Raw genomic sequence first — 26,263 nt, 5'->3', positions numbered from 1 at the left:
ATCAAAGCTAAGCATGCAATGATATAAATGGCAAATATCTTCAGACTTCTTGAACCGCCCTTCCTAAGCTGCTTTTGGGAAATCACACTGTTGGGAAATTTCCAAAGGGTTATGAACTTCAGAAATCATTCCCTACAGCTTTGATGACTCACTTTGAATTGGACTCCAGAAATGCAGATTTCCTAATAACGCACTTCATTTAACAAGAAGGGGGTTTGGGTGGAGGGGAAAGACCTGGGATCTCTTTATTTCCTCTTTATAGACAGACCTTCTCCGGTGTTACCTCACCATGCAGGCAGCACCCAGTGAATGGAATGTGGTGGGACTCCTCCCAGGCTCTGCTGGGGTTGCTGCCCAGCCACCCATCACCATTCCTCCTCACTGGTGCACATGTGCGCAAAACGCAGGGTGCTGCCAGGATGGCACCAAATTAATTGCATTCCAGAGTGGCTACCCTGGTCATCAAAAGCCAGTGTGGTGGTGACCCCACATCAAGTTGCAATGGCACTCTCCTACTGGAGGAGGCATTCAAGCATGGTACCCTTACTACTGGTAGATGTATCTGACTTCTGATAGGGGCTGAAAGGAGTCCTCACATGAAAACTGACTAAATGGCTAGGATATCTGATGACAAAAGGTCGATTTTAGATGACTGGACTGGGCGAAGACCTCTTGCCTGAGCAAATCCCTCCTATCACTGTCTCACCTCTTCGAGGAACCTCGATCTTACAGGTCTTTTTGAACCTTAGTGATTCTGTGATTCTGTGATTCTGCTTTAACAGGACTGCTCTCTGATGATCTGCCTTGTCTTGCTCTCCTGCACTTATCAGTTATCTCTTCATCTTCATCATAAGGTCTTTCTAGTTTTGCAAAGGAATTGTAATGGATTCCTAAAACGGTCGCTGTAACACACAGGCATTAATGTCATGCCCATAAGCCATCCAAGGTGGTGTGCAGGTATTTAGTAATCAGCTGTGTCTGCTTTGATTCTACAGGTTCCTCAGAGTTGTAAAGAGAGCAAAACCACAACAACAGTGTCCAGGGCAGGATCCTACCCAGGGAACATTGTAGAGCAGAGAGCAACTTCAGAGACTAAATGAAAGCAAAATTAAACAGCATTCTGAATTGGAAGGGCATGAAAAATCTCCTATGGCTGTCAGTAAGGGACAAAATGGGGCAAAACAAGATGAAAATGTCTTGTCTGGAGAAAACTTACCAGTTTTATAGACAAAGTCAGAGAGAGAATTATAAATCTAATATATTACAACTCACTCAAAAACTGGAATACATCTACCAAGAACATATTTAGGTAAAGGCATCAGTCCTGAGGGGAGGAAGAACGTTCCAGAGTACAATGGCAGATGAAAGCATTGACTGGCTGCTTTGCCCAAGCAGTGGACAATCCATCTGCTCAGATTCTGCAGAAAGCCTCTAGCCTCAAAACCACCAAGGGCAGCAGAAACTCTTGCAGACAGATGAAAAAAAGAAAATTAAACAATTCCTGCCTATTTGGCTGGAATATGAAAAATTCATAGAACACGGCCAATCTGGAGGGAGTTTAAATAATGCATAAGGGACCCGTTAGTATTTGTAGGCAAAATGAAGGAATCAGAAGCATAGTTATAGACTGAGGCTGAATGGATCTTAAAACACACGTGGCAAACAGCAGTTTCATTGCAGACTCCTACTAAAGCAGACAGTGAGTTGCAATTGCAGTGTAATACCTGCATGGGAGGGACAGAGGGTTCAAACAGAAAGCACAGCTCCGGCTGCTGGGGTGTTTTTAGTGTGGGAAACAGCCTCAAACTGCTAATAGTTATTAGTTCTATGGCAAAGTCTGTAGAAATGGCAGGAGACTGAACTAACAGAAACCTGCAGTCAACTGCAGAAAGTTCAACACCGCTTTACGATGGCAACAAAAGGGAATTTCTTACTCTCCAGGTGAGTATTCACAGGTTAATAGTACAGAATCTCTAAACTATTTAATTTGTAGGAAGTAAGTGAAGTATTATTTTATTCCCTTTCTTTATAAGTGGAAGGAATGGGACTGAAAATGGAGTTAAAGAGTCATTTCGCAACAGGATTATCACGGACTACTTAAAAAGGTGAATTTGAGGAAAACCTCAAGACTTTTAAAGACCCTTACTGTAGAACTGCTGATTTCCCTGGGTGGTAGTAGTGAGAAAATAACTTAAAACGACAAGTAATACATGCTACTCCTCTCAGCCATGTGGTGATAGGGTCACGCTGTACTCTGTGGAAAACGGCCGTGAGACATTTGGCAGCACTGACAAAGCATGAAGTGTCTGCAGGCTACACAATATTATAACTCCAACCCAAGCCAGAAATAAACTAACCTCCTGTATGAGGCAGTGGAGGTATTTCAGGATGGCAGTAAAAGGTAGGAAAGCAGAAATTTTGCTTCAGAGGAGAGCGATCCCTGTATTTTGCAGAGCACAAAAAGTCCCTGTGGAGCCTGTGATCTGGAAACTGTTCCAGCTGCTGCTGAAACCAGAAGAGAGATTACACACCCGAGTTGCTCTTTACCTCTCTCCCATTCTCCCTCTTCCCTCCCCGTTGTTCTAGCTTTTCCACTGCTCTCTACGTAATCCGGTTCTGTAAAACGAGCCAGTTAAGAAAAATTAAAAAACAATCCTGCAATTAATAAAGCAAAAAGCAGCACCTCTCTAAAGAGGAAGGATGGGAAGACAGGTGATTAAGCAGTATGTAAACACAATCCACTGCCTTATACAGATGTATCTATGGCCACCTATTGCACCACCTACTAGTAATTAAGAATGGATTATTTTGCAGAACCAGGCTGGGGACAGCCAAGTATTTGTCAGACAGTTCAGCTGTTAGAACTAAGAGGTGGCATTTGCTGATAGCTGAGGCAGGGTGGACGACAAACACGCACATCATCCAAAATATCTGACTATCTCCAGCAGTGCACAAAAGCAGGTACTGTCCTTCCAAATCAGCTGTAGTGAATGGATCACCTTGCTCACAGCTGTAAGGAAACAGAATAGGACTGTGTATGTCTAAAGTGATTGCAGGGTTGCTCAGTGTTGCCATATGGAGTCCACCTAGGATTAAAGAGATGTTGGTCTTACTGTCTGACAGCCAGCACTTCTGCAGGGTCAGCATTGTTCAAAATAGCCATCAGGTGGGGACTAGAGACAGTGATAAGGACTGTGTTTACAGAAGCAAGGATTGATTTCTGCATAATCAGGTAGATTTGCTCATTGCTATGCCACCAGGTATCAGTGGTACATTTCAGATGTAAAACTCTGCAAGGGTGACATGCCCTCTTTCGCTATTCCTTTGCTTTTCTTTTTGCTTTTGCCACAACAATTTAAAACCTCACTTGTAAATCCAGTTTGAATACTTGGCAGGCAGAGGCACATGCAACCAACTTCACAGTGTCTCATGGACCAGTCTTTGAGCTAACTTGCTCAGAGATGCTGTTCCTACCGCCTCAGTCAGAGGAGAGTCTGCCCTGAGCACTGGTAAATACTGGCTCCTACTAAACTGACAGCCAAGATCAACAGTCTCTGCTGAAGGATATCATACCATGTTCTATCATTCTTAATGCAGGGCTGAATTCAAGTCTGTTTTTACTTAAACCCAAGATGACTAAGTGTTTACTAAAGCCAGCTGTTGTTCACAGGATAGCTTGATAATTTTATGATGGTTCTTTACTAATAAATCAAATGCACAGAGAGGAAGGTAATGACAAGCTAACATATGTATGCTATCTCATAAAACAAACAAAATATTAACAACGTAATATCACCAGCATGATTCCAGACATGCTCATGCTGCCTTTCCTAAGCCCTCATGCTAGACAAGCTCCTACCAAGTCCACTCAGCATCGCCGAGAGTCTGCCTAAACAAAAATGAATCAGTGAGGGGATTACAAATGGAGCTGCTGTCAGAAAAAGACAGAGACCTCGCTCACCCCTCTCCTCTTTGGGTGCTTGTCAGTAGGCTGCCTCTGTTTCTATCATGTTCGAGCCCCCTACCCTCCACATCCAGGCCCTTCGTAGCTCTGAATTCTCCATTGGGCACCTGCGCCTCTGCCATCCCGGCTTCCCTCTGGCCTGCCAGAAGCATGACCTACTCCTCTGACCTGCCCCTTCCACTACATCCACCAGCTCCCACAAACTCACCAGCAAAGCCCACACAGTCCACTCCTTTCTCTTACCCTCCATTTCTAGCACAGAGAGCCTCGCACCTGATCTGGCCTCCAGGAGCTGCCAGTTCATTAACATCCAGATTCAGTTTATATTTATAAATAGTTTAGATGAATATGTAATTTCCCCAAGACAGGTAGAGCTCTACCACAAACTGTAGTGATCACAGCATTACAGACATGACCTGTGGGTCTCATTACAATGGAGCTTTTACAACAGATGTTTCACTGATGTTTTGAAAAGTAAAAGAAGCCCAAAACTCAGATGCTCAAAATAAGCAATCTTTTTCTCATTGAAGTAATGGTACAAAAGAAGAAGACTTCTCTTTGGTTAAAACTCCTTTAGTGAAACCAGTCCAACCTGATGTTCAAAAAGGGCCTGTAAAAACCACTTTTGTTGTCAGTCTCCTTTGGCAGGGCAGCAACTTTTCCCTTCAGTTAATGATGCTCTGGAAGCAGGGCTGCACATTTTATATCCTTACATAGCGGCAGATCAGCCAGTTCAGCTGACAGAGCTTTACAAGATGCTCTTCTGCTGCTACTCAGAGGACTATACTGACCACTGTTTTTATAGTTTCGTACAATGGTTCAAACGCTTCTTGTCTACCTGAGAAGTGGGGCTGCCTAAGAGTAACCAAGCTGAAAAGCACCTGGTTTGCTGACCAGACCAGTCTGAGTAATATTGGGTGCTTCTTTTTTCAAGGAATACCATTCACACGATGTTTTTCCTGCTCAAAAACTTTAGAAAACCAAACTCAATAATTACTCTTTAAATGTATCACAAAGTAAAGCCTCTATGTAACTTTTTTGGAGAAGGAAAAAAAAAAAGCAGAAAAGAATACGAAAGGCAACCTTTTTGGTACATTGTAGGTTAATTAAATATCAACACACTTTGTCAGAAGAAAATCCTTTATTTTCTAATGCTACGGGGCTTCTTTACCAAACAAAGAACAGTCAAACTACCTTACAAGAGCCTACTATAACCAATGGAGCCTTTAAAGAGATTTTTGTGGTCTTTTAATCTGACCCATAAAGAAAACGACGAAACTCCCGTTACGGTGACACAGGCATTTTTTTCCCCAAGGAAGTTTACACAAGCCGCAGCTCCAGTTACTGTAACCCTACCTCAGATCCCAGTTTAGAAGTTCCCCCCTCCCCACCCATGTCAGCAGAAATACCAGATCGGAACAGCACACCTTGAAATAAAGGACATACATATGTACATGCCCCGACTCAAGAAGGGTTTTTACCAATTTCACTAACCTCTAGACCCCACCGCATATAACATGACTGCCCAGATAACTGCAAATCCAGAAAAGATCACAGTAAAATGTATGGCCAGGACCGAAACCTCCTGAAGTCTGTGTCAAGCTTTGTCACCCACGTGAGTGACCCCTAGTTCCATTTTACAACTGTAAAGAGATCATTAGAAAAAAAATGAAGGTATTTCTCACTCAGAGGATTTTCCATATCTTTTCCACTGAAACTTCCTCAGTTTGTTCTAATACTTTTCATTTTTAGAGCATATGGGTTGTTCTCTCTTAAATGTTAATGAAATGAAAAAGCTAAGCATATAGCAGAACATATCAGTAGCTTGCAATGATTCCTGACAAGATGAAACACAAACCTGGGCTCACCTTTTCACTTTTCTTCTTGAGCAGGGCAGCAGCTGTTGTCTCCGAGAAAATGTGCATCCTAAAAAGATGTCCAGCTCCTTTTGTATAATTGCCTGCCTTGCAAAGTTTACGTTTTTGAACGTGGTGTTTTACACTTGAGTTATGAATTACTAATGTTTTAACCTTCTCAACCAGAGGCCCTACAAGCTTCTGTAGTCCAGAAACACTTTGTTCCAGTCCATCTAGTCTTTTAACCTGCTGCTCTGCATTCCTGTTTATATCAGAAAGAGATTTTTCCATTTTAAGGCAAAACCTCTTCATTTCATTACTTCTCAGATTTTTGTTTCTTTCCATCCTTGATCCAGGTTCAGAAGCTTCTGCCATTACAATCTCAATGCCTTTTTCAATGCAACAGATTTCTTGGGAAACACTGTTAAGCTTCTTAAGGACATTGTCTTGCAGAGTCAACAGCTTATCTATTTTCTGTTCAAGGGAGGCAAACTTCATATCCATGATGTTAAAACTTTCAGATGTGCTGACATCACTGCTTGCAACATGAAGAATTTGGGGGGGTTCCATTCCATTATCAGGCCCTCGGTTTTGCAAAGTGTTTGGATCAAATATTTTGGCCAAGTTATTGACCATAGACGTAGAAGAGCTCTGCCTGCTGGATGTGGTCATTTTGCTGGTTTGGGTAGGGGAAGGAAATGCTCTGATGATCAGCTGCTTGAGAACAATATCAGTTGCAAAGGCTTCCCATCCAGACTGCTCAGATATACAGCCAAGTTTGGCAACTCCAGCTCAACTGATTTATAAACTACTCTCATATATTTGACTTAAACAGAGGAAAGAGACACCCAAATTATTTAGGAAGAAAAACGCCTTTGATCCATTCATATATATATATATATATATATATCTGTTTCCAAATGAAGTGATTATAGAGATGCACATCCTAAATGCACTCCGTTCAGTGACATCAGCCCTAGCAGGGACTGAACTATTTGCACTCCAATGGAATGTGACAGCAAAAAAGGCTACGCGATACATGAGAAGTCTCTAAGGGTAGAGACACTTTGGCACTGGTGTTGTTGCTTTTCAAAAGCCTAATATGTAATGTGATCCCTGCTCTGAAAAGAATAAGGGTCCTTACAGGGACCTTAAATGTGGCTGCTTGAAATTACTATGTCTTAAGGTGAGCTTTTCAGATGAAAACCGCAATTGCTTGAAAAGCCTGTTATGCCAGGCAGGAAGTCAATAGATTTGTTAAAAAACAAATACATTAAAGAAAGTAAAGGAAGAAGGAGACACTGGAATGCAGATATTTGAAAGAATCAGAGCCCCTTTCTCTACCCTGTATTTCAGCTACCACATAGCTAGCTCTTTATACACAAGCAATTCTCTCCGTAGCCAGTATCTTAGTTTACTTCTGTATTTATCAAGACTGTACTAATTTGCCCCAATGAAGAGGCTCTTACGTTTTACTATGATCCGATCATATGAATTCCAAAATACAAACTTTGATAGAGAGACTCAGTTCTTTGCTTTGTTTGCCTGCCAGTAAACATCTCAAAACCAGTGATTAGTATTTATAACTCAAACAGTTTGTTTAAGTTTTGCTTTTGCAAAAGGCCTTCATTTCTTTCAGAACGACAACATCGGACAAAGAAGAAACGTCATGACTGGGAAAAGGATTGCCCTAGGTGTAGGTCTGAATTGTTGAACATTTTCCACATTGGTTAGAAAAATAAAAACAGAATTAAAAAGAAAGAATAAAACCAGAACTTCTCATCTCGAGTCAACTATACTCCACATAAGCAAGAAGTACATCAGTATGGATCACCTTGATGGAGAAAGGCTGCCTCTGAAATACAAAGAAAAGGCCACCTTGGACAAATGACTGTTATAGATTGACCACACATAGGTCAATCTGCACTTGTGCTGTACCTCTTATAGAAATCAACATGTAAAGTAAGTCAGCTGGTTGGAAAACAGCCAGACTGCTGCTCTACTCAAAGGATCAAGAGCTTCTTTTGTGATGCTGGTGAATTATTTCCTTTGCCAGACTCAGTTTCTCCATCCTTTAAATGGAGAGCATGAGGGATAATTAAGTAAAGCACACAGCAAGTTCTGAATATCTAACACACTAAATAGCCTTTCAAAATTTCATCTGTTCACTAAACTAAGAATATGAAAGGTCTACTCTTTATTTTTAGTTGCCAAAGATGTCTTTTAAAGTCAATCACAGCTGAATTTTTCAGAAGTTTCCAAAAGCATTCTCCCACAGTCATTTATGAATCAACATGTAGTCAGTGTTGATAAGCTAATTCAGGAGCTTGTTCTCCAGTTACCACAGGTTAATAAACGAAAAAAGTTCCTAGGTACATTTGTCACCTTCTGAGAGCAGTGTGTTACTGTGAGTGAAAGGTGAACTGTGTCCATGCATGACCCTAAAACATGGATTGAAATCTTTTCTTTACATAACAGACATTACCAAGAGGTGACCACCATGTGTTATTGTGCATAGCATACTCACTGAGCAGATTGAGAAGGTTAAATGATTTTAAAATAGGAAACAGGATAGGAAAAAAAAAAAAGACAGGGAGTTTAGGGATCCCTATTTCATGGAAAGAATAATATACAGGACAGCAGTTAAAAAAAGATAAGAATACCGAAGCAAAGAATATCACATTGGTTCCAGCAGAGAGCAGTTATGTTTGAACCCCTTTGCCTTCTTCTGTTTGTCTCTGTTAGAAACATCTACTAAACCCTCTTGACAGTTCAACATCTGCAGAAGCCGCTGTTAGACACGAACTTCCAGGAGAGGTGTTTGCATGTCTGTAAAATGGCCAGGTTTGAAGAGCCATTTATCTTGGATGAAACATCCCTGCAGGAGTTCACGGTGACCTTCCCCCCTGTCCCCCACACCCCCTGCACAAAAAAAGGTTAAAGGTTTATTAAACCTTGCCACCCATCCAGCTAGGACTCCTGCTCTGGGGGATTTCATAGGCAAAGCCTGTCAGCCACAAGGACCCTCTCCAAAAGGAACATTATTTTGTAAAAGCAAGGAAATTATTAAAAAAAAAAAAAGGACATACAGATTGTAATGGTAAAATCATGTGTTATATTAGTGCACACAGCCACATATGTTAAACATTTAAATCTCTCCTAAGAGTTGCCCAGGGAAACGTTATGTGAAATACCTCAAACCAATACTATAAACACTAATAAAAATTTTAAGCTCTGTGAGGTAAGATCCTATTATCAAGTATCATCTGTAAAGTCCTATTGATTTAATATTATGCCATGACATAAAAAATGCCAGACACTTTTAAAATGTAAAAAGCAAACTATAAAAATGCTTCATTAAAACCTCATCAGTATGTGTTAGTAGTTCTGTCCGAATCTGAAGTGAACTGGAAGAGAGAACTGCTGTGTAGTGGCTAGAAAAGAGGAATAAATGAAAGAAAGCTAACATCAGCTTACTTTCTGGGCTTAGAAAGCTCTTGCCAGTAACTTCTTTGCAGCTGGGAATCCGTGATCCCTGCCTCTTGCTCTGCAAACTGGAAATAATCTTACATATTCCAATTCTTCAAAAATTCAGTGAGAATGAATTACTTAAGGGAAAGTCTTCTATAAAAAATAGTATTATTTAAAGTACTTGAACATTTCTTTCTTTGTGGGGTGGATTATTACCACAGCTACTTTACAAAATTCAATAATATTATATGCAAATAATTTGAGATAGTTTTAATAGCCAAATACCTGAATGTACTTTTCCTAGTCACTGAAAGAATCTCTTAGCAACTGTACCTATCATTAATGCGCAAAATAAGCCCATATAACAGCTTTCTTATTTTCATCTCACAAATGTTAGTGATGACTGGTCACTGGATTTGCCCAGCACCAAAACCGCTAAAAAATCTGTTGGAGATTAAGGGTATGAGCTGCAGCAATGGTCACCCTTCATGAATTGAAACTAAAAAGAAACACAACTGACCAAAATACTGTAGAAAGAAAACAATTCCACTAGTTTTGAAAATGACACAATTCTCCATATGCCTAACATTGCCTAATATTACATTTCAGAATATTAACACTAAGCCACTGCACCATTGTGGTCACAGTATTAGCCCAAAGGCTGACACTGAACCCTGGCAATTTTTGCACCAGGTGTAACAAACACCTGTACTATATAATACAGTGCTAATCAAATGTGAAAATGGATGGTATTTAATAATCTGCCAAAAGAGTTTTATTTCTTCCATACAATTGCTTCTCCATTGATGTTGAAGTGTTTTAAGTGGCTTTTATATAAAAAAAATTAATTTGTATTTCTTTTTTATTTCAAGCTCAGTTGAAAAATGCCTTAAAGCAGCATGTGTAATTTTCAAAGTATAGAGGCATCTAAAATTTGGAAGAAATAGCAACGAAGTAGCAATGGATAAGTTGCTGCTACTGCGACTTTCACATTTTTAACATGTCCTGAGACATGATACAATGAGTCTGTAAGAGACCTGATAAAACTCCATACTTTGTATAGATATAGATAAAGGGACCAAAGGTGAAGACTGGACAGACAAAAGAAGTAAAGTCTTCCTTTTGCTTTCTCTCTTGAACTCAAACTGCAGTCAGAGTTATTTTCTCTGCACACACAAATATGGAAAGCTGGCTAGCCTTAGGAAATTATCACAGACAAGTCTGTTTGCTACCCCAGCTCTGTTAGCTGTCTGCTGCTGAACAGCGAACCTTCAGTTCAGAGATGCCCAGACCGAGCTTTCAGCATGTTCTGACCCAAAGCCTGTGAAGGACAGAAGGACCTCAAGTTCCACAGCATTTGGATGTCAGTCTCATAAGTATTAGAGAAAAACAACTTTAAAAAAATTATCATAGCCCAAAACATCCAAGCAGTCTCTAATCAGTAAAAAGAGTTAATACTTGCTTTTTTTAATTTCACGTGCAACTTATCAGTGCAAAGAAAGCCTGCCTTCTGTTTAAAAAAGTTGTTCACTTAGTTTTCATCAGCTCTTGGTCCTCTGATCGTACTGCTGAGATGTTAACTACCCTGCTTTACCTTATACTCTTCTATTGGACCCATGTTAAAAGGAGTTTTCCTCCCCCTTCCCAATTTTTTAGCCTGAGTCTTTTCAATTTAGTTTAGTTCAGTTCAGTTCTTCATATTTCCTAACCATTAAAGGCCCAGACAGAGCACCTCGTAAATTTATGGCTGCTGGCATCAAACATTATAAACAAGAGCACAAGTGGAAATGTTTGAGTCGTAGAGTCTTATTCCAACTTTCTTGAGCTGTAAGCCATGTATTGGGATATGCTGCATTTTGTGGAAGACTACTGTCACTGAACCTTATCTGGAGAACACGGTACCATGTTCATCAATGTCGAGCTGTTCTAGACAGGATATCTCCAAAACTCCCAAGTACAGTTTGATATTTTACTGCTGTGGAGGCTTGGCGCGTTTTTCCCCCAGAAATAACATGGGGCTGCCTGCCATGCATAAGTTTGCAGCACATGTATGACTCATGCTCCACATTGCAGCCATTGCTCACCCATATGTGTAAGCAGCTCATGTTCTCCTGACATTTCTGTACCTACATCCTGGCAAGGACCAGGTTTGCATAGGGCATATATTAAGGACGGGGGGGAAGTGTGAACAATTAGCTCTGACTTACAAACGATAATTTAGACCAGGCCACTGTGACCTCCACCTTTAGGAAAAAAACACACTATAAAACAACATCCCTCGATCACTCAGAGGGAGTGATCTAGGTGAGTGCAATCTAGGTAAGAGTGGATAGGGAATGATGTATTTCAAGTTATACCCATACTGAATCTTCCTGCACATTTATTACTAAAATAGTAGGAAGATCTGGAGGAAAGTCAGCTGTCTTTATGCAGCTAAAAGACAATGTGGAGCAAATACAGTTCTTGATCTTGTGTGAAAGTTTGTCTCATACATTGAGTTTATTCTTAAAAACTCCCAGTGCTGGAGCTTCCATAACTTCTCCAAGCAACCTGGTGCAGTGCTGACAGTTTTCTCTGATACAGGATTTTCCTAAAGCAAAAACTAAATTTCCCTCAGTGCAATTGAAGTTGATTTCTTCTTGTCTTATCCATGGATGACAAGAACAGTTTATTCTCTTTTCCTTTGCAGATAACTTCTATGTATTTGAAGTTTATTATCGCATCTCCATCTCAGTATTCTCTCAAGTATATAGTTATATTGCACACAAAAATATATTACAATTTCCTAGAAGTGATCAATATTGAGAAAAAAAGAGTGAAATTTTTCTTAAATATTTTTCTGAAGAAGTTGCCTTCCTATATGAAAAGAAATTGAAGATATTCTGTGTGTGTCTGTGGATATATAACAAATTCCTTTGTGAAAATGGTACAAGTCAACATGTTATGCTGTATTTCCCAGAAAGCAATATAAGATTTGGCTTTCCTTTGAACATATTGACTTCCTCTTCTATTAAAAAAAATTGCTCAAATCCCTAAAATAAAATCTCAGGGTAGATAAAAGAAAAACTTCAATTTATAAACAGGCATCAAGAGTCAATTTTTCAGAAGCTCAGATAATAAAATTATTATCTACTGTTTTATATTTTAATTACTTAAATTAAGACCTTTGTAACATTATCCTTATCTACCACTGTCTTACTTTTCTGCTGACTTTTCATTTATTTTTATTCCTTTCAGTGTCTATTTTGGACCTTATATAACCCTGCCCTATATATCTGGAACATCCATGTTTCTTTTCCTTCCTTAAAAATTAATTCTCTCCAGCAATCTTGACCACCTTCTTGTCTTCAGCTTTTATCCTACAGTTGATCTGTATTAATCCACTTAATAAAAACTCAGTCATAAACTAAGAAGGGCAGGGAGTATATGTTAGCCTACTTTTATGAAGTTCTAGTTCAAATTCTTCATTCCAATGCTTTACCAAATAAGCAAAAAAAAAAAAATCTTTTTCTGAAACTCTTGTCAAGAGAGATGAAGATTTTGTTCTCTGATTGGCCATAGAGATGCACATTTTGTGGCTGGACTGACCATAGGACCTAGCAGAGAAGTTCCAATAATATCTTTCATACCTGAATCATCAATTGTGTTTTACAGATAAATCATGTCTTTGTATTTTTCCTCATTGTGATAGTGGTCATAAACTGTAGACATCCCTAGCAAAGAAGGCTGCCTCCTTTAATCATTTGCAAATAAGTTGTTTTGAAGACGACCTTTTTATCATTTACAGAATATTTCTATAGAAATCTCAGTGAGATTCAAATCTCCATAAGCCTCAAAGAAGAAACAACTTTAGACTTCAGGGGACAGGACAGCCACTATCTAAAATATTAAAGGACTGCTATATGCTAATCATGAAGCAGAGAAAGTACTGTACACAGTAGTGCACAAGTGAGAGATAAAGCATGTCTGCTCTTTCTCTAGTCCACAACAACAGCTCCCTGAGAAACAATATAAGCTTACAGCTGCCTAAGCTCTGAAACAGATTAGAAAGCAAGCATGAAAGCTATGAACCAGATTCACAAAGTCATGCTGTTTACTGAACGTTCACAGATGTCCATGATGGTAGAACAGAAAAACCATTCTCTTCCCCCTCTCCTCCTTCCTCCCATCCTTCCCAACCAAAAAAAAGATACACATCAACATGGATCAGGGAATTTATCCAAAATGATACATTTCTACAATCAGCAGTCATGTTGGACTCTTTCACCATGGGGGCTGAAATAACTGTATGCCTAAGATTAAGTGACATACTGTGTCATAAGTGATATACCATTATAGCTCCCCTGGGGTCTGCCCAAAACACTAGTCTGGAACTCTGCTTAAGGTCAGAAAAGGAAACAGCTTTATACAGGGCAGGAGCACACACCAAGAAAAGTCTGGCACTGAACTTCATGAGGTAGGACTAGGGAATTTACGGCTCCACAGGGCTCTCTGCATACAACTACTCTACGATCTGTTAATTAATTATGAATTCTGACTTCCTTTACTATAATGACCCTGGTAACTAAGTATCCTGGAGATACCCTTGTGATAAATGATGAGAACAAGTCCCTGAAACAAACTGCAGAGAGATACCAGTTACATTTCAGTGATCAATCTGCAGATGTCATGTACTGGCCTTTTAGATACACTACAACCTTCAAATTTTGAGTCTCTCTGTAAGCATTCATATGACCACTTTTTGCGGAAAAAAGATGTTAATTGAGCTGTATAACTCTGTAGAAAATAGCAAGATCTTTAAAGATGAAAATGATAATGGCAGACACTATCCATGTTCTGGGGGTAATAATCCCATACTCTGGAGCTCTGCAGATCTCTTCCATGTGGAAAAGCATTTGCACAGGAGAGGTAATCCACTGCAAGTTGCATGGTGCAGCATTTATCCAGGTCAAGCACAACTCACTCACACATGGCGTCCCACTGTTAATGGGCTTCTTTGGGTGAATAAGAACTGCACAGCACATAAAAAAGCCACCATAATCAGCATCTGTCTGCTTAACAGCTGAAGCTGAAGTTCAAAGCACTTAACCGTCAAAGTGCACGATGTTCTTTCACTGAGGGCTGGTCTCCACTATCATCATCTGCTGTCAAGATATCACATCAAGAGTCTCACCTCTGCTTACCTGTCCCCAATTTACTATACTAAAACCAAAACAAACCTCAAAACCCAGAGTTTCTTAAAGCTGAAAAATACTGTGTGATAAATTACCCATTAATAGCCTAAAACTCTATTTCCAGGAAGCCTGTTTAAAGGAAAATTCCTGACTTTCTGAGGCTAAAGCAGAGGTGTCATAACTCTGAAACAGAGCAATGAAAGAAGTACTGTCTCCAGGTGCAGCAGGAGCTGTACCTCATTTCATCTGCTGGGTAGACTGGTTAAAATCTTTGGTTGCAATCCAAAACTTTCTGGCAGCTAGCATCCTGTATTAAAATTTATAAACCACGAAAGGCCTTTTCTTACAAAAAAGTTAATTCAGGATGGATAGGCTGAAAAGACTTGAAAGGGACAGTCATCAGAAGTGGTTATATGGAAAATTGGATGCAAGTAACACCTTTTGCTCCATCAGAACATACTAAAAATACAGTAAATGTAATTTCAGTGAGAAAGGGAAACTGTATTGATTAAAAGATCTTTAAAAGAGCTGTAGAGAAGAGCCCCAGAGCTGCCTGGCCTGTTGGGAGATAGAAGTTTTACAAAGGATGTATTATCTTCTCCATAAGAAACATACTGATAGCTCAGCTTCCTTCAAGCTGCAAAACTTCGCTACTGTCCAGCCCACGACATCAGAGCCCTGGTCAGAAACAGTGGATGTCCTCTGTGGTGGCTGCACACTCAACAGGCAGTATCAATAGAAAGAGCAGTCGAGATCCATGTGTGTCTCGGGCTGTCACTCTGTGATCAGCTAGCTTTATGAAACTAACCCTTAAAAAGCAAAGGCAATTATCTTCGGATTCATTATGAGTTAACCTATTTTCTCTGCTGTAAGAACACTGCAAAGATAACACCACCTAGGCTAGTGAAGGTCCCAGCATGGTAACGAGGGGAATGTAGTGCTCTTCTGGTGAATTACTACTGATTCATTTACACTCGTGGTGTTTTATTCCCTGATGCCTTCTACTGTGAGACTGGCTACAGGAGTGCAGAAGTGGGAAAGAGGGTTTGTGGATTTTTGCTTGCTTGTTTTCTTAAAATACCAGTAAACACTGTCCACAACTACTATTAGCCTATTTCTGCATCATATACTCACTAAGAAATTATTTTATCCTGCTCCACTGCTAAGGCACTGCACCAAAACTGTGAATCTAGTCATTCTGTATGTGAGCCAGGGCATTGGTTATTTATCCAGGCCGGCTCTTCTGAAGCAAACATTTTTTACCAGTATGACTGCAACCAACGTTGGAACTAAACAGATTTTAACTAAGTAAATCAGCACAAAGAGCTGTGTGCAGAAAATACCTTGACCCACCTCTTCTTCTTCTTGAAAGTCTAGTGTCAAAGTTAGTTAACTAAATGACACATATTCAGCATGAATGTCAGAATCCAGGACTGTGTAGAAGAAGAAGGGAAAGCACCATGAGATGCATACATTGGAGACCAGTGTCTTTAGGGAAGGGGTGATTTGAGCTGATTTTATTTGCAGGGTTGGCTAATTCTGGTGAATATTTGTTGATATTTTAATAGATTGTAACTTGTGCCTGGCAAGTTTCCATAGCATACCTTTATGCTTTAGGGAAGAAGAATTCAAAGGAAGGGTGTTACATAAAATGTAACTTCTGAGCAATATTAAAAAAGCCCTAAAATCCAGGAAGTTAAGTATTACAGTTTTTCTCCCCTTTGATCTGTTTGTTTAACACAAATAGCCCATTCTTCTCAATTTCATATGACAGAATGAATGGACATGAGGGAAATAAAGGTCACAGAAATCTTCCTCCCTGTCTTCCTGTCCTGCCCGGGGTGTGCGGGCTAATATAATTTTGCGTTGGTGGATATTCTCAGTGACAGAAATGCCTTTTAACTACATGTCTTATTTTGTAGCTATTTTCTTCCCCCTAGAGCATTCATTCCAAAATGAAACATGGGAAGTTCTCAGCCTTATAGCTGAACTTTGAAAACGATCACAATCACCACCTATTTTTGTCTCCTTTAACCCCCACGTATTTCAACTATGATCATTCCAGATGCCTGGCCACTGGGCTGTAAAGACTAGCCACATTCAGTGCCCAACCAAAGACATTCAGGAAATTAACAGCTGGCAGGATACTAATATATAAAACAAACTAAGATTCACCAAATATCTTCCATAATAAAGCCTTTTTGTTTTAGTTTGTCAAGCTTTAATAGTTCAACTTGAAACTTCCAAAAGTTAACATCAGCCTTGGCCTTAACGTTGTGAGAAATTTCAAATTAAATCTTTTAAAAAAGAAACTTAAAAAGACATTTTGTGTGTGCTAAATATATTGTTATCATCACTTACACAAAAGCTAGGAAGAGGACTCTTGCTGACAATCACCTGCCTTTGCTAACTGAATAAAAAACCACTCAGACCTCACCAACTTCTAAGGCTCTTACACCAGAAATTTCAGAGTCTTTTCGTAGCTACATGCAAGCTGCATGGAGCTTGCTTTCCTGGAGACCATCGAGTCAAGGGAGGACTTTCCTTGCAGATGCAGGGAGTCTGGGCAGAATTTACCTTGCAGATGCTTCTCTCGCCTTCAAGAGCCTGCAGTGGCACTGGCAGATGTACCCCTGCACACTGATGTCTTTTCTCCCGTGCTTTCAGTTCCCTTTATGATACCCTTCAGGCAGTCTAGAATCAGTAAAGAACCTGATTAAATGGAGCAGAGTGAGTAACGCAAGGAAGGATGCACTCAGTGTGAAGAAACAAAAGTCCTGAGAATTGAGTTACTGTGAACAGGCTGCTGCTTACCACCCAGGAGGGTCCCAAGAAAAGTAGTATGTGACCAGATGTTAGGACAGTCAATAAGAACTGGGAGAGAAACTCTGAGGCTGCACATTTGCCATTTTTCAACTTCTCAGTGCTTTTCTTGGGAAGCAGTGTTCCTTAAAGCAGGCCAGGAGTAAAATAACAGCTGCATCATTCATTAAAGAAGATGAGCTAATTTTTTATTTCATAGAAATGCTGCGTGGAAACTGCTTTCAGAGGTCAGTTTGGGCATCTGATGAGCACAGTGACCCAAAAGACACACAGCTGGATTACAGCGCCTATAACTGAAACACTATTTCCCTACCTTAATTTGCAGGCTAAGTAAAATCATGTAAGATTTAAAGTGCTTGGCCTTTGGGCCAACTGGCTAAGCAAAAAGAGCGCTTCCTTTGGCTAGCTGTAGCTTTTCCTAGACAAAAGTTTCTTTTCATAGAAATTTTATCAACATGTAACACTGTATAAGTCTGCAGTTTGAATAAACAATAAAGCACACCAGTGTTACCGAAGTTGGCTAAATAAAAAAGAGTCTGGCATTACTGATTCATTAATATTCCACTGCTGAAACAGTGTGTTTCAGCCTGCAAATGCTGAAGAATTACTTCTATTTTTTTCTTTTTAGGAAAAAATATTTTATTAGTGCTATGCTGCCCGCTGAGAAGCCTCACCTCCCTACCACATTGTGTCACTCACACAACTGCAGTCCTACCTCCTAAACCCCTGATTTCATGCAGCTACCAGAGTTTTCTCTTTTTTTTCCTCCAGAAAGTGTGAGGCAGTCTTCCATTAGACTTTGAAGAACTCCAGTAGTCAGCATTATTAAACTAGAGTCTAGAATGAAAGCCTTGTGTTAACACAATTGCTTAAGAATAGCTTAAACTAGCTTACAAGTGTCTAAAGCCAGATATTTTTTCCCAGCGTGTACAGAAGAACCAAACCAATGGACTCAATTTGCCTAGTCGAGCTCAGCAGTTGTATCACTTCTTTGCCAAAATGCACACATTGTGCTTTCCTGTTGTCACCTGCTCCAAATTAAAATTCAGTTACAGTGCACACCTGCAGGCTACTGAAGTGGAGGCTTTAAGTCTTTGCTAAGTCCATGCTGCGGGATTCAGCATTAGTTTTATGAGAAGGATTTTAAGCTAAAGACACCAGAACTGAAGTATGATCCATTTAGGAAGAACTTCCACACAGGCAGCCAGAACAGGTGCAAGGCAACCTTTGCTGAGAGTAGTCATGTTTCAGTGTGCTTCACCATCTGATATCATTATGTGCATCCAGAAGCATTTCTGACCACTCTTTGAAAAGTCTTTGGTGAAAAGTTTTGCCTGCTGTTCGTACTTACTTGAGAACTTCTGAAGTGCCTGCTTGAACATTCAGGTGAAACAACTGCACTGCTATGTTGTAGGAGTGAGAACCCTTCAGAAGCTGAAAAGAAGAGCGGTCATCCTCTGAACAATTCATGCAGGACACCAGCTGCATGCACTGATAAACAGGCCTAGTTTCTCAGTGAAGCAGGCAGTCAGAGCAAGCACTGCCCTCAGGAGAGCCTCAGTGCTCTGCTGGAAACTTGTCCAGCAAAAAGGAAGACAGGTGAAGAGTTTGTACCCTTACCTTTCCCACTTGTCCCATGTAGTTGGCCCAATCACTAACTGGATTTCTTATCCTATTTAAGGACAGAAAAGGGGGTGACGATGTTTAGCCAGCGTGGTCTGCTTGCACCTGTAACTTCCCTGTGCTTCTCCATAAGGGGGACTATAGGCTATCTCTAACTATGTATTGTTAAAATGCAAAGAAACAGGGAACAGAAATGTTAGGACTCTTGCTACATTATACAGCTGACCACAGTGAACATCCTGTGTTATGTAGTAGTATAACATTTAATAAAACTTCATAAATAGGAAACTCTGACTTGAAAAAACAGCAGGATTAAGAAACATTATAACCATGCAATGTAAGAAAACAAACATTCCCTAGGAGCCAGATCTTTTCACTTCTTGATGTGTTTTCAGGCTAAATTGTTACCTATTTTTTGTATTTTAAAAAAGTAAACATAACATTGCTTAGAATAAGTTCATTGTATTTATATTAATGAAAGATCAGATCTGGATTCTTGAGTGTCTAGTGACTGCTTCTGGGACAGGGAAACACGAGAAGAGCAGTCTTGTTATGAAACAAACTCCTCTTACCTCAAAGGCCCTCTCCTCTCTTCCCCTGACCTATCCTCATCTGCTCACTTCTTCTATTTACAGAACTCCATTAACGTTACTCACTCTAATTTGATATCAAGTTTTTGGGCTCCACACAGAAACCGCCTGGCCGATTTCCATGGCCTCTGCCCTGTGGAAGGGCAGAGCGGAGGATCAAAATGGTCCCTTCTCACTTCATGCAGCTGGTGGAAGCTTATGTTATAGGCCTTTTTTTCTTTTAAACTGTAATATCTTTGGGATCACAGATACAAGTCACACCCTCTTCCTCTTTCCTGTTTGAAGGGAACGCATAGATAGATAAAGCTCTGCTGACACTCCTGCCTGGCTTTCCTCTCCTCCTCAGCAGGATAGCCAGCAATCAGTACTATTACACTGGTTAAAGCAGGACATAAATGCCAGGAAAATGAAGTTACAGAACCTCTAAAACCCATAAATCTAACTCCAGTCATCTAAAAGATGTTTAGCCTAAGGTAGGCATCCTCTATAGTCAAGGGAGAGAAAAAGTGAGCGATGTCTACAGGACAGTTCAACTCCATGTCAGTGGAGAACAAATGGGAAGAGAAGTCCCCAGTGATACTGCTCTCCTTCCCCACTAAAGGAGGAGACCAGTTTCAATTAGGCACCTAAATTTCAAGGGCTATGGGCAGAGAATACTAATCTCACCTTTTGCCCCCACTTCAAAAGTGGTTACAACTATGGTCAGAAAACAGTCCGTCATCGTCACAGAAACTTGAATACGGCTTTCAGCATCGTTTAAATTATGTCTGCCCTTGTCCTGGGCAAGAGCCAGTCCTGTAACCCTGCTCCTTCTGCACCATCAGGGTAGGCTCTAACAAGAGAGAACAATAAAACAGCCTATTCTTGTCTCAAAACATTAAGTAGTGGGTCTTTGATTTTGTGAGAAGACATGGCAGATGGTATTTTCGTCATGACTCCTAACAATGTATCTCTCATGAATGTTGCTTGGAGAAATGGCATCAGCAGGAATCATGGATTAGACTTTGTCCTAAGGGTATGAAATATATGAGGACTGATCAGAAACCACAATTTCCTCACTCTGCCTACACAACACAAGTTGAGTATTGCAAAAGGGATTATTCCTCTCAAAATATCTGACTTTCACTCTTTGGAAAAGCAATTTTCACAGGCTGGAAAAAAACATGTTCTTTGGAAAGGTAAGGCAATTTCACACAGCAATCTCACTTTGCAATTAGGCCATGCTGTTCGGTTTCTTGTTAGTCTGCTCAGCTGATTTTATGGTCTCATAAAACAGTTCATTCCTCTCTCTCTCACTTGCTCTCTTTTCTTTTTGTATTTTTAAAAGAAATATGCTGTTTCTAACTAATGCTTTTGCCTTAATTTCAGTACTCACTGAAAAGTCATACGTATGCCTGTAAGTAGTATCATGGCTCTAGAAAATCATGATTGCTGTGACAAGATGAATGGTGAATGACTGACTGCCATTTCTCCCAGTGCAAAAGGGTGGAGACACTCAACACAGTTTCATCACTTGCACATCAGTTTCAAATGAGAAACAACACATTTTCACACTAATTACTTGTTGTGGAGCTTGCTGCCACAGCATGTTGTGGGGGCGACGGGGTAAATGGACAGATAAAAAGCCACTGGACAAAAATAGCTTCATTAGCGGCAACAGTAAAGATGTAACTTCTGGCTATGGGCTGCTGTCTCACTGCCTGAAGCAAAGAGGGTCTCATCAGGAAAGAATCTTACCTCATGTTCCCCAATTTTAGATACCGCTACTAGCTACCTGCAGCTGGGATGCTGGCTGACCTCTAAATCCAGAATATTCATATGAAAACCCCTGCTTAATCACTTGTAATCCTTTCTTTCTTCCACTAGAACATAACTGGAGATATTGCTTCTAGATCTGTCCTATGTAACAGCATGGAAGATTCCAGGCTCTTTGGCTTCTCTCCCATTCTGCTTGCACCTGGAAACATTTGGAAGCCTTGCCATGACCTCACTCACCTTTCTGCCTGTGGGATTCAATTTCATGACTGCTGCATTTTTTTGTTTACCTAAATTTTTCATCTGATACTATGGAAAATGAATTGCGATTACCAGGAGTGCAAGTCTCTATTCCCTGACCAATTCATATGATCCACACAAGAATTAAAAATAGTTGTCACTGGAGCTAACCAAAAAGTTTTGAAAGGAAACACTGGAATGTGTTGGAAAATGATGGCTCATGAAAACAGAAGACTTTGATGGACACATGAGGATGTGCTACTTCCAAATAAAATCAACTGGGGAAGAAGGCAAAGCAATGCTTGCAACCCTACTGGAATGAAGCATGTCTATTTCTCATTTCAGTGCAGTTTTGCTTATTGCAGTCCTCTCTTCAGGGGCACAAAATTATTACAATGAAACTGAAAACGTTATGAAATGAGCCAGATTATAAATTTCTTTGCAAACTTATTTCAACCAGCTTGCTTAGTTAAAGGTTTTGTTAGCTTCTGGAAACCTACTGACCGAACTGACGTATACTTCTTGTGAAATAGAATCAACTGAATTTGACATAAAAAGATGATTTTATGTGAAGCCGATTTTTGTTTTTCTTTTAAATGCGGGTCTGTGTTGAACACAGAGAGAGTTAAGGCAGAGCATGAAGCTGACAACAGATATAACTGTTGGGATCTGCACAGTTTTTTTTTTTTTACTATTTCTTCTTTCTTTTCGCCTTTTACCCCTGCATTACTACTTCTTGCCATTTTCCTTAGAAGATATGGTTTCTTAATGTCATGTTTCGGCCACAGTATCCGCAGAGTACAGCTAAATCCTTCAATTCTTCTGTTTCGCTGTACTAGCTGTTTCAAATTTACTTTCAGTGGTAAACATGCCACAATGGGGAACAACACCATATATCAAGTAGCTGTGATCAGGCAGATCAGATACCAGTAATTTTCCTAATGGAGATCCAGTGTCAGAGATCAAGCACAAAGGATCAGATGTCTGCATTGCCACCATCCAGAATCAAGTGTCATGGACCAGGACAGGAACTGCAAGGAATGAAGTATCACGTGTGGCAGAGCAGGGAGCATATACTGCCCTGGACCTCAATGGGCGGACTGTGTCTCCATAGCTTCACCACTGAGCATTGAGGATTAACGCAGCAAAGGCAAAGGTGGTTAAATGATTGTTCTCTTACATGAGCCCAATGACTCTTTGCCAAACATTGATTTGCTCATATAGGAGTGTCTCTGGGCAAGCAGTACCTGCAATACTGCATGTGCAGTTAATCTTTTTAGATGCTGCTAGTCATGCATTTGACTTGCTGCTCAGTATATAAATACTTACATATTTTTTAAGGAACATGCCCTGGATGCATGTAGTGACAAGGGAACATCCCAAACTTGCATAGCAGTGCTCCTGAAGGGAGCTTAAGGGGCATGATTTCTTGAAATGATCCAATTTGAATCTCAAGGACCTGTCAGTGCCCTCTACTCCTCTTGAGCACATTATCACTATGCCCAGTTCTTTCAGACTTAGATGAAACTGGGAACGAGAGTGGAACATGAAGAAAAGAAAAAGAATTGGAAGAAAAAAAAAACTAGAATTTTTTTTTGGTACTCAAAAAAACCCTAAAAGATTTCTTCTCATTTGGTTCATGTTTCAGGTTTTTGAGATCAAGGGAAAATATCAGGGAACTAAGGTCATGTCTCTGCTCAGTATCTGTTTGCTGTGCACCCTGTTAAGCAAGTTGTGTAATACTTTTTTGACTCAGTTTCTCTATTTTTTCAACAGGGATAATAATACAGCAGTATCATTCAGAGGAGTCATAAGATGTTTTGAGAGCTTTGAGATTGGAAAGAAGCATCAGGCCATGAAAATGCAAAGAACTGTTATGTTGAAAGCTATCTACAGGAGCATCTGTAACGGTCACAGATGTAATCAGAGCTGAAGTGGAGTGGATATGCGTCACACTAACAGAAAGAACTATTACGCCTCTTTTGAGTAATGATAGCTAAAGTAAGCAATCTATTATAACCTTTCCACTTTCTGAAGGAGTGCTCACATGATTGCCTACTGCTATAGGAAAAATAACCCATAGACACAAAGCCATAAGTAACAGTTGAAGGGACGTGATTTCTTGAAATGGTCCAACTTGAATATCAAGGACATGTTAGCCATCTGTACCTCTTGAACACATCACTGTGCTCAGGTCACTGTTTGGAAGTATTTTGTGCAAAGCTGTTGATTCTTATAACCTGGGTGTTTAGACGTAACAGAACGCCTATCAGCGGCATGCTCCCTGCCTCATGCTAACTGCATGCACAGCATCTCTTAGGCCCTCAAAGTATGAAGAAACTTTCAAAGAAGAATTGTTCACTTAATCCATGTGCTAATACTGTATATGTGAAGACTAAGTAGGGAGCCGCTGGTAGGGTCTAAATTCACACCATTTCAGCACACTAACATGCACTCACCTGCTTGAACCGACTAACCCTGATCAAGGAAAAATTTCACTGGAAAGGAGACACTGAGGGAGCATTACACACAACAATTTACAAAACCTTAAATACTTTATTCCATTGGGGGGTACAATAATTTACACATCCCAAATAGAGACTTAGAGGTGTGCTTTAATATGAATAAACAATGCAATTTGCTTTTCTGAGGTTTCTCGGGCTTTTAGGGCTCATTAGAAAATTGCAGAGACAGAGTTAAACCTGATTGCAAAGTAAAAGGTTTCAGTCTGCTTCATTAGTGTTGCAGTCCCCCTCACAGCACTACAAGTTAGTCTGCTTAAACTCAGGACAGACTATTTGAGTACAATTGTTTTAAAACTTAGTTTGTTTTTTAAATACTCAGCAGAAGAATCTGAGCCAACAAAATGCAAAGGAGAAAGAGACAGGTAGATTGGAAGAAAAATAAATAAAAAAAATAAATTCAGCTCTTCCACACTCCCCTCTCTTCCCACCTTATCTCCCTAATATATAGGTAGAGATAATAATCATTCGAAACATGAAACCCTGCAAATGTCTTTAAACTGGAAAGTGTTTCAGTGGCTTGCATCCCGTCTTTCCTCCATCCAAGGTGGGATAGATGAAAGTCTCTAAAGAAGGCATCAGAAGTGCCTTGTACAGTGATATCATTCACTCGTTACCTAGAAACTGATCATCTGGAGGCACAAATCTTGTTTCTGCCCTGCTTCATCTTGAGCTGGGAAATAAGGTTGGTGGATGCAAGCAGCTTTCATTTTTTTTATGTTAATACACAGAGTCACAGATCTGTAGATTTTAGGGTAGAATGAGCAGTTTATAATCATGTATTCTAATTAGCTTGCATTAGTTCCTAAAGATTATCTTGTGCTTCTCAAGAATCCCTCAGAAAACAGCTTGTTGTCAAGATGTCTACCACTGCTGAACCAAAAAAGAAAACACCAAACACCATTGTCCTCAGGAAGCACTCTTGGAAAGTACTGACACAAGTAGGTTGACGCAGAACATCCAAAACTATGGTTTGAAGCTATGACACATTTTTATAGTGCTTGGTATTAAGTCCTTGGTATATGAGCCATCTGTAAATCCCATCTATTATTAGCAGGGATAAAGGAATATGCCTGGAGCCATTTAATGAGCAGAAATAATTAGAGAGAGGTGGACTTGTTAGAGTTAACATTCATATCACTGAACACCGTGATTAGAAAGTCTCCTAAACCCACAAGACTCATCACCATCTGCAGGTACTTCAGTTCTCAGCTAGCTTTGATATAGATGGTTTATAAGCCAGAACAAAGGAGCCAGCTACAGCCATTGCATCATTACATTTCATGCCACAGGTCTGAACCTTTGTCACTCCAACACCTGCTGTGCTGCCGACAGCTACAGTCTTCTAACTTTTCAAGCTGCTCTGACACCATCAGCATCTCTTCAGAGGTCCACAGCCTCTCAGAAGGGCATGAAACCTGATGTCTGTATTCCACACCTCGGAGATTACTGGCAAAACCCTACAGGGCAAGTAGCACATGCCTGTCACTGCAGAACCAGCCACGACTATGTCTATCACCAGTTCTTCACCTCAACTCCAATGTGAGCCGTGTTTATTTGTCGACCTGGAAAAATCAAACAAATGGGCTATTCTTACACATGTTTATTCCACAGCTATTAGAAATATGCACACAATTTCCAGACATTTGCAGAGTTCACAAGGAGCAGGCTACCGAGAGATTCCCAGGAATTTAACTGGCTCCTTGCCAGCATTGGCACCCAAGCTCCCTATCTCTTAGGACTTGAACATTACCATTTACAAGCATAGTTGCCCCCTTGCAGCCCAGAGTAAGGAAAGCAGAAATATGATCCAGAAGGACAACAACCCCTTTTCTTTTACAAGGACAACAGGATCTTTCACTCCCAGGCACTATGGTCATGCTAAAGGTACAGAAAGCCTCTCTAAAGGAAATTCAACAGCACCCAACTGATCTTTTTGGGAAGGATTTATGACAGAGCCAGCCCAAGCACAGTTTGCAGAAGAATGTTTCATGCCTTATCTTTCAGTGGGCTGCTCTGCTGTGTTGTTTAATTGCTTAGTTTGTTTTCCAAATTTTAGCCCGTTTCAAGCAAGGCAAGGTACTCCGTTCCAACAATCCCTCAAATACCATCCCAAAGAAAGTCCATGAGAATTAAAGACCCATTATATTCAGCAAAACCTAGTTCGGAAAGTCAGCAAACAAGACTTCTTTTGCAAATTCTGAATCCTGATCTTCATACCTGTTTTTTCTGTTACTTTATCTAG

General features: G+C 40.1%; 1 protein-coding gene across 1 annotated transcript in view; it reads right to left on the bottom strand.

Annotated features, from left to right (window-relative positions):
- The window catches only part of MYLK4 (myosin light chain kinase family member 4), a 66,278-nt gene that overhangs the window by 21,925 nt on the left and 18,090 nt on the right, over positions 1–26,263 (bottom strand). The window contains exon 3 of the mRNA XM_059815660.1: positions 3,797–3,815. Coding sequence (XP_059671643.1) covers positions 3,797–3,815 — 19 coding nt within the window. The remainder of the gene's footprint in view (positions 1–3,796; positions 3,816–26,263) is intronic.

The sequence above is a fragment of the Gavia stellata genome, chromosome 3 (genome assembly GCF_030936135.1).
Source record: "Gavia stellata isolate bGavSte3 chromosome 3, bGavSte3.hap2, whole genome shotgun sequence".
Classification (NCBI taxonomy): Eukaryota; Metazoa; Chordata; class Aves; order Gaviiformes; family Gaviidae; genus Gavia; species Gavia stellata.
This window is presented reverse-complemented; position numbering and strand designations above follow the sequence as displayed.